Source organism: Gadus chalcogrammus, chromosome 15, assembly GCF_026213295.1.
Source record: "Gadus chalcogrammus isolate NIFS_2021 chromosome 15, NIFS_Gcha_1.0, whole genome shotgun sequence".
NCBI lineage: Eukaryota > Metazoa > Chordata > Actinopteri > Gadiformes > Gadidae > Gadus > Gadus chalcogrammus.
This window is the reverse complement of record NC_079426.1, coordinates 1,157,254-1,171,565: the sequence shown is the minus strand read 5'-3', so window position 1 is coordinate 1,171,565 and position 14,312 is coordinate 1,157,254. Positions and strand designations below refer to the sequence as shown.

Sequence of the window (14,312 nt, the reverse complement as noted above, 5' to 3'; positions counted from 1 at the left end):
GCCATCTTGCATTTATTACTTCCTCCATGGCAGGCAGAAGCTGATTGGGTACAAGCAATGAGAAGAGCCAATCAAAAAGCACACCCAGAGTTAGAGCCCATACTGTCAATCAACGCGTGTCCCGCCTACATATCATTGTCCATATTGTATCTATACTGACACGTGTGTATGTGTGCGTGTGTGTTTCAGGCTTATTATCTGCAACAGATTTATTTAGGCTTAATTTACTAGTCTCAGCCTCTTCCGTTAATTTGAATTACGTCTGCATGTGTAGGCCTACATGATGGCTCTGTGAGTCGAGTATTTACCTAACTCTTTGTACCTACTTTGTTTTTAACACATTAGAAAATAATGTGAATCTTAGCTGCCTCTTTTTTATTTGTTTGTAATTTGTTTTATAACAATCGCATAAAAATACAGAGCAGACGTTGAAGGAGGGAGCGAACGGTTGGTCAGAATCAAACGCATGCGCTCAAAACGAACGGTTTTCTCTGCCGAAACCTTTAAATGCTTCTGTTGATTTATTATGTAACCCGTCCTTTCAGAAACAATTTGGATCAACGTTATATATGAATATGCATACTTTCCATCAGATTTTGGCGGATATGCAGATACATATGGATATCTACATTCAGTAAGATCGAGCGAAAAGAAAACAACTCAAGACACGTGTGACGAAGAGCAAAAAGCCCAAAAGACACGTAATCATAATGAACCATCATTTAAAATTGTATTAAATTGTTAATCTGTCGGTATATAAATGTGGATTTCGTTTATTAAACAGAGTTGATGAAACCTCCCCCTGGTCGCAGCAACAGGATAGAAAGAGTTCTTCATAGACGTATGGAGCAAAAGGTAAGGGCCTGTAACATACCAAGTCCTGTGAAGTCCAACAAACTCTGACGAATAACATAATTAACTTTGATGCATGGTAGTTGTCATCTCTATCGCTTTTAATGCTCCTTAAATGATTATAATAAAGAGATATGCAAATTATAGCATTCCCAGATGTCAAGGACGGTGGGGAACGCATCCTTTGAGTTCTTCTGTGGTACATTTGATGATTTGGGAAAAGAAAATGAAGAACATCAACATAAGAAGGCAAGAGAGGCTTTCATCACCTTACTGCAAGCAGTTTCACATTTTAAGCTAGGTTTTTAGATGCATCCACATCTATTGTTATATATGTATAATATGTTTTTTGTCTTTACAGAGTGAAAAGAACACTGTAATAATTATTGGGGAGAACGATGAGGATTCGGACCCACTCATTCCTGGAGAAATTGTCCAAAGCAGACTGAAGCAAACCCATGTTTTTGTGCCACGCCTCTCAGCTGGTAAGATAAAGTTATGGTGGATATATCCCCTGGTTTTTGGAGCATATTCACTAAGAAATTATAAATATTTTGACAGTACCCCAAGAACGGCTGGCACAAGCTAATCTGAAGCTGCGTTGCTTAGAAGATGAAGGACTGTATGTCCAGGATAGACCTACGGTTCCATGGTGGATCAACAACAAAATGTCCAACCGACTCATTGAACAAGACAAGGTTAACCACTCTACATTTAACAATAATGCCCTTTTCAATAACTGTACATTGCATCCCTATGCTATGATTTGGGAATGAGGTATTACTTGAAAAAAATCACAAAACCAACAGCCAGGCGCCACGCGGTCATTTCTAGTTTCTGGTTATAAAACATGATTATGCAATATCTAAAATAAGCACAGTGCAAAGTACTCTGCAATGTTCTGAACACAGACCATCTGAGTCCAATATAAGGGTAATCTCTCTAAAGTAGCGTAATTAAATTAGTTTCAAAATAGTGAGATCCATTTTTAGGATAAATAATAATAATAAAAGAGGGCAGGTGTGTAGCCACATTCTTACAGTTTATCCCTGTCAACTATTTAGTCCTGTTGAGGTGAGAAATATGTACAGTATATGAATGAACGAGTCAGACCTGAATGATGTGTTTGCTCCCTATTACAGGGAGAGCGTTGGTTCGACCCGAGCGGCTGCCTGAACTCTCTGCCTGACCCAGTGCAGGGGGGCTGCTGCTTCCAGGCAGACCCCCCTGCAGCAGGTCCCTCTCCCGGCCTCAGTACCGGGTACATCCAGGTTAGGGGCTTCATCTGGAAGTGGGCCTTCTGATGCAAAACACTGTCCTTTTAGCTATTTATAACTATTCTCAATGACAGAGGGAGGTATTGTTTCTTAAGTTAATGGCACCTGACATGCATAGAGAAGATATCTAAATAAGTAAACGATATAATCTCCTGAGTGTGTCAATAAACAATACATCACTTTGTAGTGTATACATCATGTATTCACACATATATGCCCAACTAAGATACCATTTGGATATCATTTTTTTAATAATGTCATTATATAACCTGCTGGCAACCAAAAATGATTTTTCCTTTACTCTGCACAGCCTTCTACAATAGCCTCAAACACATCTAGTAAATGTGATGCGGCAATGTGGCAGCTTGACCTTAGCCTAGCGGGGCTCATATTCACACATCACCCCTTGTTCAGTAGAGAACATGTGTTGGCACAAAACCTGTTAGAGCTCCATGAACTCTACCACAAAAAACGCCAAATGCCAGATGCCACTACTGCCCTGCAGGGCAAGGTATTGTGTAACACCAAACATCTCTGCTCTTGTTTATGCCAACAATTACAGAAAATGTAATATATTTTTTTTTTACCATGCAATATTAGCTAAAGGGATTAGAGAAATTGGAAAGTGGTGAACGCGATTGGTTCTTGGCAGGAAACCAGTTGGGAACGAAACAAGAGATAAGGTTTGTTTGTTAATATTTTCTGATGTGTATAACTGCTTGTGTGGATATAGCTATATTTATCTATCATGTTTTTTCTTCAGAAGAGATACAGAGAGACAACACAGAGAGATAGAAACAGACTATCTATTGAAGAACATATGTAATCGGTGGACCACCATTAAAAAACACAGAGCAGAAAATGCGTTCACGAGCACAACTGTCAGATTACAGCTGCACAGGTGCACGTCCTTGTTTGTTTCACATATTGTTGCTGTTGGGGCCAATCCCCATTAGTCATCCTTTGGAGATATATTTGAGGTCTTAACTCCCTCATTCCCCTCTAAACAGACTCAAAGACATGGGTGGGAACCAATCCGCAACTCGGAGTGGAAAACCAGAGGAATTATTTGTGGTAATACATTGGCAAGGATAGATGTTGTTGATGTATTGTGTGGGGGTGTACACCAGTGCATCCAATTGAAAGGTTTGCCTGTTACAGACTGCAGATGATGGGGTTTTCAAGCGGCGATTTAGTGATCACCTTGACCAGGAGGAAGAGGATACCACAGAGCCTGGGGAGCGATTGAAGAATCAGGCCCATCAGGCCAATCCAGCCATCTCGCGCAGTGATCTGATCCCTGTTCTCTCCAGAAGCAGAAGCATCACCCCATCACTGAGCTGCCCCCTGTGAGTGCACCATTAACAGAACAACATTAGTCATTGGTTTAGCCTCGGCAGGAATTTAACCCAGAGCTGAAATTCCATTTGCTTTGTTGCTTTTGGGTTTTAGAGGCGAGAGAACCAGGAGATACGAGTTGCTGCGCCGCAAGATAACAGTGAAAATATTCTACAATGAGAAACTTGTATCCTTCTCATATCCAGCGTCTTTAGACGGTGACTTCAGAGTCAACATCCAGCAGATCTTTCACATACGGATAATGCACCACTCAGAGAATATAATGCTGCAGGTATGTGTACACTAAGCACATTTGTAGAGCCCTTCCCAATCGCAGCCTCAAAGAGCTTCAATCCCCCTGTTTTGATATGTGTGTATGTAATCACCTCAGAGGGGGGAATATTGTTCTTCTTGAAATTTTAGATTTGTGAAACTTCAGGACAAAAGAGCACTGAGGTGGCCAAAGTATATTTGCCAATTCCAGATAGAAACGTGCTGTCAAACTGCACTTCCCTCCTGGAAACTATAGAGTTCAGCAACAAACCAGTTGTCCAGCCTCACTATGATGGGGTCGGGAGCAGTGAGTAACAGCAACAACCATTTATTACAATTCAAAGCAAATTATATTAAAGCGAAGTAAGCAGATGTGTAGGGCACTTCAAGTTGTTTTTCTTTTATCATTAGATGTCACATGTATACTAAATGACAAGCAACCAGGATATCTATTGAGCAGAGGTAGGCTGACCTATGGTCTCTCTTGGGCTGTAGAGGAATCTCTCTTCTCCATGGCACCCAAAGCAACTAAAACTAATTTTACCAAGTGAGTAAAAACACCATTTTGATAACATCTTTATTTTTTATACAATATAACACAATAATACATTTTGTTGTATCAAAACTCATGTACATAGACATTCATAAGCAATGTGTTGTTTATCTCTGTGCTTTTGTGGAGTTAGTTAAGTGTTTTATAACTGTGTAATCAATCAATCAATCAATACATTCATACTGCATTCAATTCCATGATTTGGAACAGATGTTATGTATAAATGTCTACACCGATGTATCATCCAATTGGATTCATTTTATTTATATCTATATTAGTGTTGTCAGTTAAACGCGTTATTAACGGCGTTAACGCAAACCAATTTTAACGGCATTAATCTTAAAAAAATAATAATACATTTCTTGGCTTAAAACAAAGAAGCAGTAGGCTGACTGCTATGTTCAAGGCAGTATGTTTGTATGTTCATCGTTTAATTGCACTATAGGCTTTTTTTTTGTATCGTCCTGTTTTCATCAGTATATGCCAATATTGTTATCAATAGCATTAAAATGAGAAAAATTAATGGGACAAAGAAATCAAGGGATATTTAGCGCAGAAAAAAATGTGTGATTAATCTTGAGTTAACGATGACATTAATCGTGATTAAACGCGATTAAATATTTGAATCGCTTGACAGCACTAATTTATATTCAGTTCCCAGACTTGCCAAGTGTTGAAGAGCCATACACATGAAGAGTTACTAGGCCGGCTGAGAGACGTAAAGTATGATCCCAACCACCCATCAAACACGGCAATCCAAGGGCTGCTCAGGGTGAGTGTGGCTCCCGACATTCACCGGCATGTAAATGTCAAGTGCTCGCATACAGTTTTCCCTTGTAGGTTTTGTCTTTTGTTCATTCAGGGCTGCATCCCCTGCTGCTCAACAAATATCCCCGTATATAACAGGAAACAATGTGGGAGCACCAGATACTACGTGAACTATGCTATATTTGTTTTGGAGTGCAGGAAGCTTGTGAGAGGAGAGATGGAGCCAAGGGATGCTTTCACATGTACGCCTGCGAAGAGGAGTTTGACTTCACCACAGAGGAGGACTTCCATAAGTCCCGGCGGTTTGAGCTCCTTAGGGCCAGGAATTGTCGTAGGGCTCCGCCCGAAGCTATCCCACTTCACGACAGCCAGATCAAAGACTCCATGCTTGCTTTAACAACACATTTTAAGAAGGTTTGATAACTTCTTGTAGCTTATCATTGCAATGATTCCGAGGCAATTTCCGTGTGTAAACCCATGAGTAGTGACTTGTGTTCTGGCGCTGCTTAGGAGTACTCTGCAGTTCCACGTTATTCACTAGTGGAGGAGGAAGAGGACCCAATCACAAGTCACATACTGCACAATATTCAACAAACCCAGAGGGTGCCCTGGTACACATCGTACATCCAGATTACACTGGCTATTTACAGAACTTGGAAAGTAAACCTCTGATTTCTCTGTATTGTGTAAGATGCTCGATTCAGCGAAGAGAAGAATTGATGACATCAGGAAGAAGTACAAGCTCTCCGACATTGTTAATGAGCATCATGGGGCCGACTCACCAAAGTGAGTTTTGTGTGATTTAGTGAGTTTGAACACATCTGTACTGTTCTGCTGGATAACAAACTTTGTCCTTGATGCGAGCAGGAAGTCCAGCTGGGATATCTTCAGGGGGCTGCGTCCTCTAAACCCTAGAAGGACCACAATGAGGAAGTTGGTTCCCAGCTCCCTGCTCGCAGACACACACCTTAAGGTCCGGGTGACTGTCAACAGCGCCATGGGTCTGCCCGTCCGACAGAAAGATCCCCTCAAGTAAGGCTCCACTTAACTTGCATGAACACATCTCTATTCTCCAGCTGGTACGTCTGCTGGGGGAGACCCCCAGAAAACATACAGGTGCTTGTTTTGTTTTGGTTCTGGAGGAGGATTCGTACCAGAAATGTATTCTGGTGTGGCCTGCCTGCAAGTTCCAACAGGGCAACCTTCTCAGAGGAAGAAGTTATTCCTGAGGTAAAAATGAGTTTTTCTGAAGATCTGACACAGAGCCAAATTAGTTCCCTAATATGGCTGAAATATATATATTTTGAACAAATACAAAATGACCATAGGTAGTATTAAGCAGTATTTAGTGCATTTAACTTGTTCTTTTTTGTGTGAAATATTGCAGTACTGTATGTAACCTACTGTATATAGCGCCTCCATTGTTCTCATTGTATTAGCAGGTTGATGTTCAGCCGTTCTTTGAGGTCAGGTTTCAGGGGATCACAGGTAGGAGTTGTGTAAAACAGGGACCTAATCCGCACTGGAAGGAAGACTTTACCTTTGACTTCAGGTAATACAACCCCTTTACTTGTTGTACAGAGTGATGCTCACATAGCAGACTCCAGCTCATATATCATGCTCTCCTGTGTGTCCGCAGGGCCAAAGGAGGGGACTACAGCCTAGAAGGGCTTTCAAGTGCAGAAAATGACATAGTCATAAATATGTTTGATAACATTTCCTTCCAACGTGCTGAGGTATCTTGTGCTTTTACGAGCTGGTACACATCTCAAGCAATCAGAATCAACAACTGAAATAACCAGAGATTATTTCCATCCATGACTTCCTCCTTGCTCATTATTTCCACGATTACTTTCTTCTTCTCTCTCTGCTCTTTACCTGCGGGGCTCTGTGCATCACAGACTAGTGTACTGATAGGCTGCGGGGCGCAGGTCTTCTCTGGCAGGCAATGGCTCGGCGCCGTCACCATACCTTTCACAACGCTGCTGCAGCAGTCCACGGTGAGGTCTCACACAACGCTGTGCACGCACCGACATGAGGTCACACAGACTACGTCACACCAGACCTCTGATTGGATAGCAGGACCGATATGCCTTCAACTTGTTTTAAGGTGTGTGAGTCACTCCCCATTGGCCAGTCTCCGCTTCTGCTTGGCTACACCTGGCCGGAGGAGGATTATATCAACGACCAGGCGGTTCGGACAGAGGAGAGCTCCCTGGAAGTCTTCATAAACCTGGACCCACCGGTCTCCATAGCTACTGAGCTTTCAGCCAGAGTAGGGTTCTATAATGACAGTGTTGGGTAAATGGATCCATAGATAGAACCAATTATGATTAACACTTTGTTACGCAAAACTACCTTTGTTTGTTCAGGATGAGGACCAGATTTCACAGTGGTTGGTGCGTACAAAATAGACATTATATTATTTATAAATAATCCAGAATAATAATTTGAATTATATTTAAATTATTTTAGTTGAGTGCTTATCGTTAAGGCCTCTCTAGTTTCCCAGCGACGAAGATGAGGGGCTGCTGAGGCAGGCCTTCGAGTTTGAGCGCCAGTGCAGAGCCACCAGTGAAAAGAAACTATGGGTATCGACCACTGTCTTCAACTCTGACGCTAGACTGGTCCTGGCTACCCGGTTCTTTGGCCCACTTGCTCCTCCGAAGGAAATACTGCAGGACACTTCACTCAACAGCATGACTGCTTTAGTAAGGGCTGATTCAGAACTGCACACACAGCTGGAAAGAACTTTAAATGTTAATGTTAAATGTTCTTCCTTGAGAATGTATGACTAAGGTATCTTTCTGATTGAATTTGGATTATGTAAACTAGGATATCCTGGCAATGTTTGTGTCCGTGATTCCAACCGTGCCCTGCCTCTCTGGTGTTGGAAACAGCAGGGTCATTTGGTTATCCTCTGAGGTACACTCATAATCCACTAGAATAAACATTTACACATTTTTCCAAATATGCTTTGACCCAGATTATGTGTAGAGCAAACTCAGATGTGGGCCTCAAACATATGTCTTGAAGGTAACCAACGGTGAAGATATTTTATTCAGTTGTTGACTTTTCCTTTAAGATCACTGTGAACTTGATCTGTTTGACAATTCTATAGCAGTGCCTGGAGCTCGCAGTGGGCAACCATATGAGCCTGGCTGTTCTCCTGTGTAACCTCTTCCACTACCAGCAAGTGGAGGCGTGGCTGCTACTGGGAGAATCTGTCCTTGAGGTAGCCTTCTACACTGCTATTATGTTGATTATCACTACTGTACTATACTTAGTTCAGGCCCACACAAAACTATACCAGAATCACAATGTTTTTGTCATTATTTTTGTGCAAAGTAAAAGCTAAGTATATTCTACAGAAAGAGACGTCGTATATTCTCACCAAAAACAACCATACGTACTTGGTTTGGAACCCCAGGGATGGAAAGCACTACGACAAATGTGACACGCGTTGCCCTCTGCAGACGGTGAAAGGCCTTGTGAACGGCCATAATGTAAGGGAGGAGGCTCAGACTCATCTGCTGTTTCGCACATGTAGTATAATGACAAAGATCCTAAGTAACACTGATGGATGTGTTTTAGGTGTGGTTTAATGTCCAACGCACAAAGCGAACCTCAGTCATCAACTTTGACTTGTCAGACCCAGGCTCTTGGAAGGCCTTATTCCTCAATGGGTCTCAAGCTGCAACATCTGGATTGGTAAACCATTTATTGAAGTGTCTGAAAATTGTATTTGCATACATCTTAACAAAGAAAATCTTATACCTTTGAAGTGCCTCTACAAAATGCATGTTTTCTAGCCAATTCAGGTGAAATACCGGCCCGTTGAAATGGAATTGGTATATGCCCTCAGAAGGAGGTAGGTCTAGAGTTCTTGAGCCCTACTACAGTCTACTCTGTTAAATTCTATATTACAGTATGGGTGTACAGTGTTTCCCCCAGAAAATGTCTTAGTCAAGGTGGTCAAGGAGCGAGGCAAGGTTTGTCTCGTGGCCGTGCGGTCTTCAGTGAGGGTTTCAGCTCGGAATAATAGCTAGACCCGCCTGATGCCGTCGTTTGATTCCACTCAAATAGCTTTATGGCACGACTATTGTTGTGAACAGTATTGACAATGCATTATTTATCTTTATTTTTTGTACCTGATTGAAATATGTTTTGTTTCCCTATGAGAGTTTTGTGCTTTGTTAATGCATAATAAAAAAAAATATGTGTTATTTTTTTATACATTGGTAGACAAGGCGGGGCCCTATTGTTGTTAAGGCAGCCGCCTTAACCACACAGTGCTGGGGGAAACACTGGGTGCATCAGCTGAGAGAACTAGTGTTTTCCAAAAATTCCAAAAATAAATAAAGCCCACTATTTGCTGATACACAAGAAGGGATATACTGCTATACTGTGGATATCTTCTGTCCAAGGGTGGAAGTGAAGCTGAGGAACAGCATAATGGAGTGGAGGCTCCCTCACATCACTCGCTGGAACACCAAGTGCTCGGAAATGCTCAGAGAAGCCCTGGAGCTCCTGGAGAGAGCCCGGTCCTCAGACTCCATCCTGACGGAGACAGTCCAGGTTCTGGAGACCATGACAGACTACAAGGTAACCATGGTTGTATTGAGAGCCTGCTCGTTTTGCTAGGAATCCACTGACCATTGTAACCTACTTTTCTTCTTATCTTAACGACTTGTCGTGTGATGTGATTCCATGGCTGAGAATGATTGCATTACTCAATAGGTAATGCAATCAATGATTGCATTCTATCCCTGTTGAAAATCTTTGTTTATTGTGGAATTTTGTTGACCCCAATACGAAATGGGGGCCTTTGGTCTGTGGGTTCGTTAGGTAACTGGATTCCCACTTCATCTGCCCTACCGGGACATGAACTCATTGGTGGACACAGTCTACAACACAGGGATCCACAGCACAGAGATCCCAGACACCTCATTTGCCTTGGCCGTGTACATCCGCCCCTACCCAAACCTCATCCTTTCCACATGGGTCTTCTTAGCTCGTCTGGCCAAACGCCAGTAGAGGGCCGGTTATGTTGCAGCAGTGAACGACTGGGTAGATGTTTGGGCCACCAGTGAACACAACTAATGGGAATGTTGATCAGATCCTCCGGATGTTGGATACAAAAACATGGATAAATGTGTGCACAAATTGTTAGCATTCTCTACTTTTACATTTATAGTATACATGAAATGCATGAGACCTTAATCAAATGTCCGTTTTTATTAAAAGTTGCAAGATAGAAGTGGACAGCCAAATATTTTCATATTTTCTGTACAGAAATTACTTGTTTTTTCCCAATTACCCCCCAACCTCCTCCCAGAGGAAAAAAAAGAAGAGTGATCTCCAAGAGGCTTCTAACATATGTTCTTTAAAGTTCCAGAATACGTTCTACAATTTCTGGAACAGGTTCATCAAGGTAACATTGCTCAAGAACAAAAATGCTGTGTCAACAGCTGAACACAGCCTGAAATAAGTTCCTCCCGTCGGTTCCTACCCAGTTTCCCATAGTAGCAAACAAAAACAAAAAAGTGAAACGATACAGCTTACATTCAACACGTCTGCGGTACTTTGGCTTAAATAAATACAGCTACAGGACTGCTTTTGGTCTCTAGCACAAAATTGTGTGGCAAAATAGGAAGCCGTAGTGGCACTAAACCCACACATATCCTGCTTGTTAATACTCAGTAACAACTCAATCTCTTCAACAAAAGAAAACACAAAAACACTGCAAGCTATTGGATATTGTATACAGCAAGTAGGTATATTGCACATTGTGAACTACTTAAGGATCAAAGTGCTGTATACATACCAACAAGGAAAATAAAAACCATGCCTCTTCGTTCAACATGATAACTTAAGAAGGCGCAGATCACACACACACACACACACACACACACACACACACACACACACACACACACACACACACACACACACACACACACACACACACACACACACACACACACACACACACACACACACACACACACACACACACACACACACGCTTTGATCACCTATCAAAGCAGGGAGCAGCAAAGGGGTATTTCACGCTGACCTGGTAGGCTCGATTTGACATGCTAGCCTTTGACTCCAGGTGGGTGGTAGCGTTGGGGATGTGGCTGTGCTGGGGGACGATGGGAGCCGGCAGGCCAATGGGCTGGTTGAGGTACCGGTGGCTGGGGGCTACGGCCGGTGGGAGGGTCTGCTGGGGGTAGGGCATCACGGGCCGATGGAGGTACTGAGCCACGGGGTTGGCCTGCCCTGAAGTGTGGTAGTTGGGGGTTGGAGCTAGCTGGTGCTGCTGCTGCTGCTGCTGCTGCTGCTGCTGCTGCTGCTGCTGGTGGTTTGGAGGAGAACCCTTCTGCTTGTTGGCCTCTTTGACATCGCCGTCATGTGCACTAGGAATAAAAACACAAGATGTTCCCTGTCAAGTCATAAATACAATCCTGCAGGAAGACGAGACCCACACAGATTCACAGGTCAATGTGTTGCACCTGTTGCACTTCTACAATGAGTCACTAGTTCATGCTGTAGAATAGGGCTCTAGTACTTGTCGGAGAGGCGAGTGTATTCATTGAAAGAATATGCTGCAATAAGACTAGAATTGCAAATCTTCTCTAGTCCATGTGCTACACCTTTATGTCAACCCCTATTTCAATTTGTAAAACCAGAAATGATTCATCCCTCAAACTCAAAGTGTCACCGTTGGTGCGAGAGGGTAATCTGACGGGAGACACTCACACCATGAGTTTCTCGGTGCAGGACACCAGGTCGTCCCAGGTATAGGCTGTGAGACGCTGGAGGCGGGGGGGCCATGTGGGGGACAGGTGGAGGATAAGGCGGGAGGAGGCCAGACATGCGGCAGCCACCAGTGACGGGACGAAGCACAGAAACACATGGTCTGGAAAGGAAGCGACAAAAGATGGGCCTGAGCTCCTGCGACGGGGGGAAGGTACAGCTGTCGAGCTGGCGTGTGCCTGCCAAATCTTTATGGGTATGGATTAGAGGAATAGTCTGAGTGTGCCAGCGTGTTTGAACAGAGCTTGTGTGTGAACGTCCAGCCGTTGAGGAAATAACAGATTGTAATCCATCAGCCAATGGTCATGGTAAAAAAGGATTTGGTTATATTGCTTACATCCAACTATAAATAGGTTTGCTTCCTGTTTACATGAATCCTTAACCGAATGTACTTTTTTTTTTAATGAATACACATTTTATTCAAAATTGATTTTGAAGTTATTATCCTTTTAATGTCGTCTCATCCGTTAAGAGAAAATCGAATAAATGGTGTAGTTAGTTACTCCATGTTTTAAATACTTGTGTCACTCAAGTATGCAGTCCCTCTTCATTCAGTGATAGTGTTGCCAGCTGCTTGCCTTGTAAGGAGACCTCCAGGAAGTAGTCAGCATATTTGGCCAAGAACAGCTTTGTTTTGTCCAGGCAGCCGATAGGCCAACCATTATGGAGGTCTGCTTCGTGCACAGCGATGGACAGGTAGAACTCGATGAAGTGGGCCGCGGTCGGCAGATACAGGTTCCACTGGAAGGTCTCCAGCAGCAGCAGCTCCATGTGAAGCAGGCCCTGCTTGGTGAGCACCAGGTTCATGGAGCTCATGCATCCCAGGCTGTTCAGCATCTCCAACTTGGGCACCCGGTCTTCCCTCTCCTCAAACTTACCTGCAATGACATAAAGAAAAATATCACAATCAATAAAGACTTGATTTTCAATTGAATTGGTCCTTGCCAAAGTGTGATGGTGGTGGCATGCATTACGGGACCAAGCCAAGTCATGATGATGAATATGTAAAGAAGTAAAACATTCTATGTAAAACATGTGTATTGAAATACTTACTGGCCAGAAGAAGGCATGACAAGGAGACCATGTGAAGCTGCTGCACAGTGATATCATAGCGGTCCATAAAAAGATCCAACAGGTAAACCGCAAGATGTCTGGCGGCTGGACATAGCCTGAAGCGATTACAGACGACCGCTATGAGGTCTGCGAAGTATCGTCTTAAATTCAGCTGGGGAGACTGTCCTTTGAAGGAGGGTAATTTGAGCTCCTGTTAACAACGTGAGTGAGATATCAGAAATGAATAGCATGGCTGTGATGGAGTTAACCACCTTTGACGGTTTAAATAAAACTTGTATTACTTTGTATCGTAGAGCATGGTAGATATCGGCAGCGAGATGTCCTTTCCACCATTGGTCCTCAAGCTCCATTTATGAGAACACTTCGTAGACCCTTGTCATTTCAAAATATCAAAGGGCAGTTAATTCATTAATTAACTTAAATCATCATGACAAACTCTGCATGTGAGGAGGAAACCAGAGCTTGTTGGTAACTCGCATGCAGCAATCTGGTTGTGGACTCAGATCACTTATTCAATGTATTTCTATTAACATAGACATGGGTATTGCAGGCAAACTCAACTCACCCGGCTCGCACATAAAGTGAGGCGGTTATTCAGCAATGTTTCAATTGAAACAAACGTTACTTTAACTTTATGTTTGGCGCATTGTCACATGCATTGTTGGCGATGTTGAAGTGCCGGGAGACGGTGAGCTTCTTCTGAGCTAGCACGCGTTCGGTGAACACGGCTACTCACAACAACGAGCAGGGCAGCAGTCACGCTGCAGCCAATTAGAAGTTCGCTTACAACTAGGATGGATGCCCAATCACGGGTGGGGAGTCACATTTCATGGTCGAATCCATAGAAATAGTCAAATCCAATGCATCCCTGCGTCGCCACAATGTCTCGCTGTACAATTAATGCGATGTCAGTATGTTGTCACCTCAACAATGTATGGATAAAGGGAGAATAGGTCAAATAGAATTAATGGGTTGACCTTTAGAAGATGCATGAAATTAGTAAAATAGTCAAAAGAGTCGAGGCCAATGGGGAGGGGCCTCTTGAGCCCCTCCCCATTGTCTAATTGTTAGCTCGTTAATTAGTTTATCATTTGAAAAAAATAGCAATTAAGGCTATCCCTTAGGTCTGATCCCATAATATAGGATCATATAATACACACAAGGACTGAAGCATTCAAATATGAAAGAAATTGGAAAGCATGAGATAGCCATCTTATCCTGATCAAATATCAACTACTACTATCATACATAAGTCTGACGTTCCTTTATAAATAATTCATTAATAAAGGGAGCCTAGGTCAAGGGATGTAAGTCAAGGAGCTAGAACTGTTTTCACTAGTACATCTATACCCAGT

General features: G+C 42.8%; 2 protein-coding genes across 3 annotated transcripts; one reads left to right on the top strand and one right to left on the bottom strand.

Annotated features, from left to right (window-relative positions):
• The first annotated feature begins 184 nt into the window (after positions 1-184).
• On the top strand, positions 185-10,391 carry LOC130404354 (protein CC2D2B-like). The gene is made up of 33 exons (XM_056609032.1): positions 185-701; positions 785-855; positions 1,000-1,101; positions 1,214-1,337; positions 1,414-1,550; positions 1,995-2,123; positions 2,440-2,640; positions 2,730-2,812; positions 2,893-3,030; positions 3,140-3,203; positions 3,291-3,478; positions 3,582-3,759; positions 3,891-4,047; positions 4,152-4,287; positions 4,948-5,065; positions 5,260-5,475; positions 5,572-5,664; positions 5,753-5,847; positions 5,929-6,093; positions 6,204-6,291; positions 6,504-6,613; positions 6,701-6,797; positions 6,963-7,061; positions 7,172-7,336; positions 7,434-7,460; positions 7,566-7,772; positions 7,897-7,986; positions 8,183-8,296; positions 8,433-8,567; positions 8,656-8,772; positions 8,874-8,932; positions 9,489-9,666; positions 9,910-10,391. The coding sequence occupies exons 2-33, from the start codon at positions 790-792 to the stop codon at positions 10,096-10,098; spliced, it is 4,065 nt and encodes a 1,354-aa protein (XP_056465007.1). The 5' UTR covers positions 185-701; positions 785-789; the 3' UTR covers positions 10,099-10,391.
• On the bottom strand, positions 10,232-13,765 carry ccnj (cyclin J). 2 transcript variants are annotated; one of them, XM_056609046.1, is made up of 6 exons: positions 13,523-13,765; positions 13,239-13,329; positions 12,937-13,147; positions 12,462-12,761; positions 11,827-11,986; positions 10,235-11,483 (listed from the first exon to the last, which is right to left on the bottom strand). In XM_056609046.1, the coding sequence occupies exons 2-6, from the start codon at positions 13,305-13,307 to the stop codon at positions 11,096-11,098; spliced, it is 1,128 nt and encodes a 375-aa protein (XP_056465021.1). In that variant the 5' UTR covers positions 13,308-13,329; positions 13,523-13,765; the 3' UTR covers positions 10,235-11,095. The 2 variants fall into 2 exon arrangements, with proteins under 2 accessions (XP_056465022.1, XP_056465021.1); XM_056609047.1 differs by lacking the exon at positions 13,523-13,765 and having other exon boundaries at positions 10,232-11,483; positions 12,937-13,122; positions 13,239-13,328.
• Between the last annotated feature and the right edge of the window lie 547 nt (positions 13,766-14,312).

Coding starts and splice junctions, on each gene's coding strand:
- LOC130404354 (XM_056609032.1), top strand. CDS start 790: ATGAAACCTCCCCCTGGTCGCAGCAACAGGATAGAAAGAGTTCTTCAT. Junction 3,031..3,139: donor GTCAGATTACAGCTGCACAG/GTGCACGTCCTT, acceptor CCCTCTAAACAG/ACTCAAAGACATGGGTGGGA. Junction 8,933..9,488: donor GTATATGCCCTCAGAAGGAG/GTAGGTCTAGAG, acceptor CTTCTGTCCAAG/GGTGGAAGTGAAGCTGAGGA.
- ccnj (XM_056609046.1), bottom strand. CDS start 13,307: ATGGAGCTTGAGGACCAATGGTGGAAAGGACATCTCGCTGCCGATATC. Junction 12,762..12,936: donor GTCATGCCTTCTTCTGGCCA/GTAAGTATTTCA, acceptor ATGTCATTGCAG/GTAAGTTTGAGGAGAGGGAA. Junction 11,987..12,461: donor CCTGGAGGTCTCCTTACAAG/GCAAGCAGCTGG, acceptor CTTCCTTTCCAG/ACCATGTGTTTCTGTGCTTC.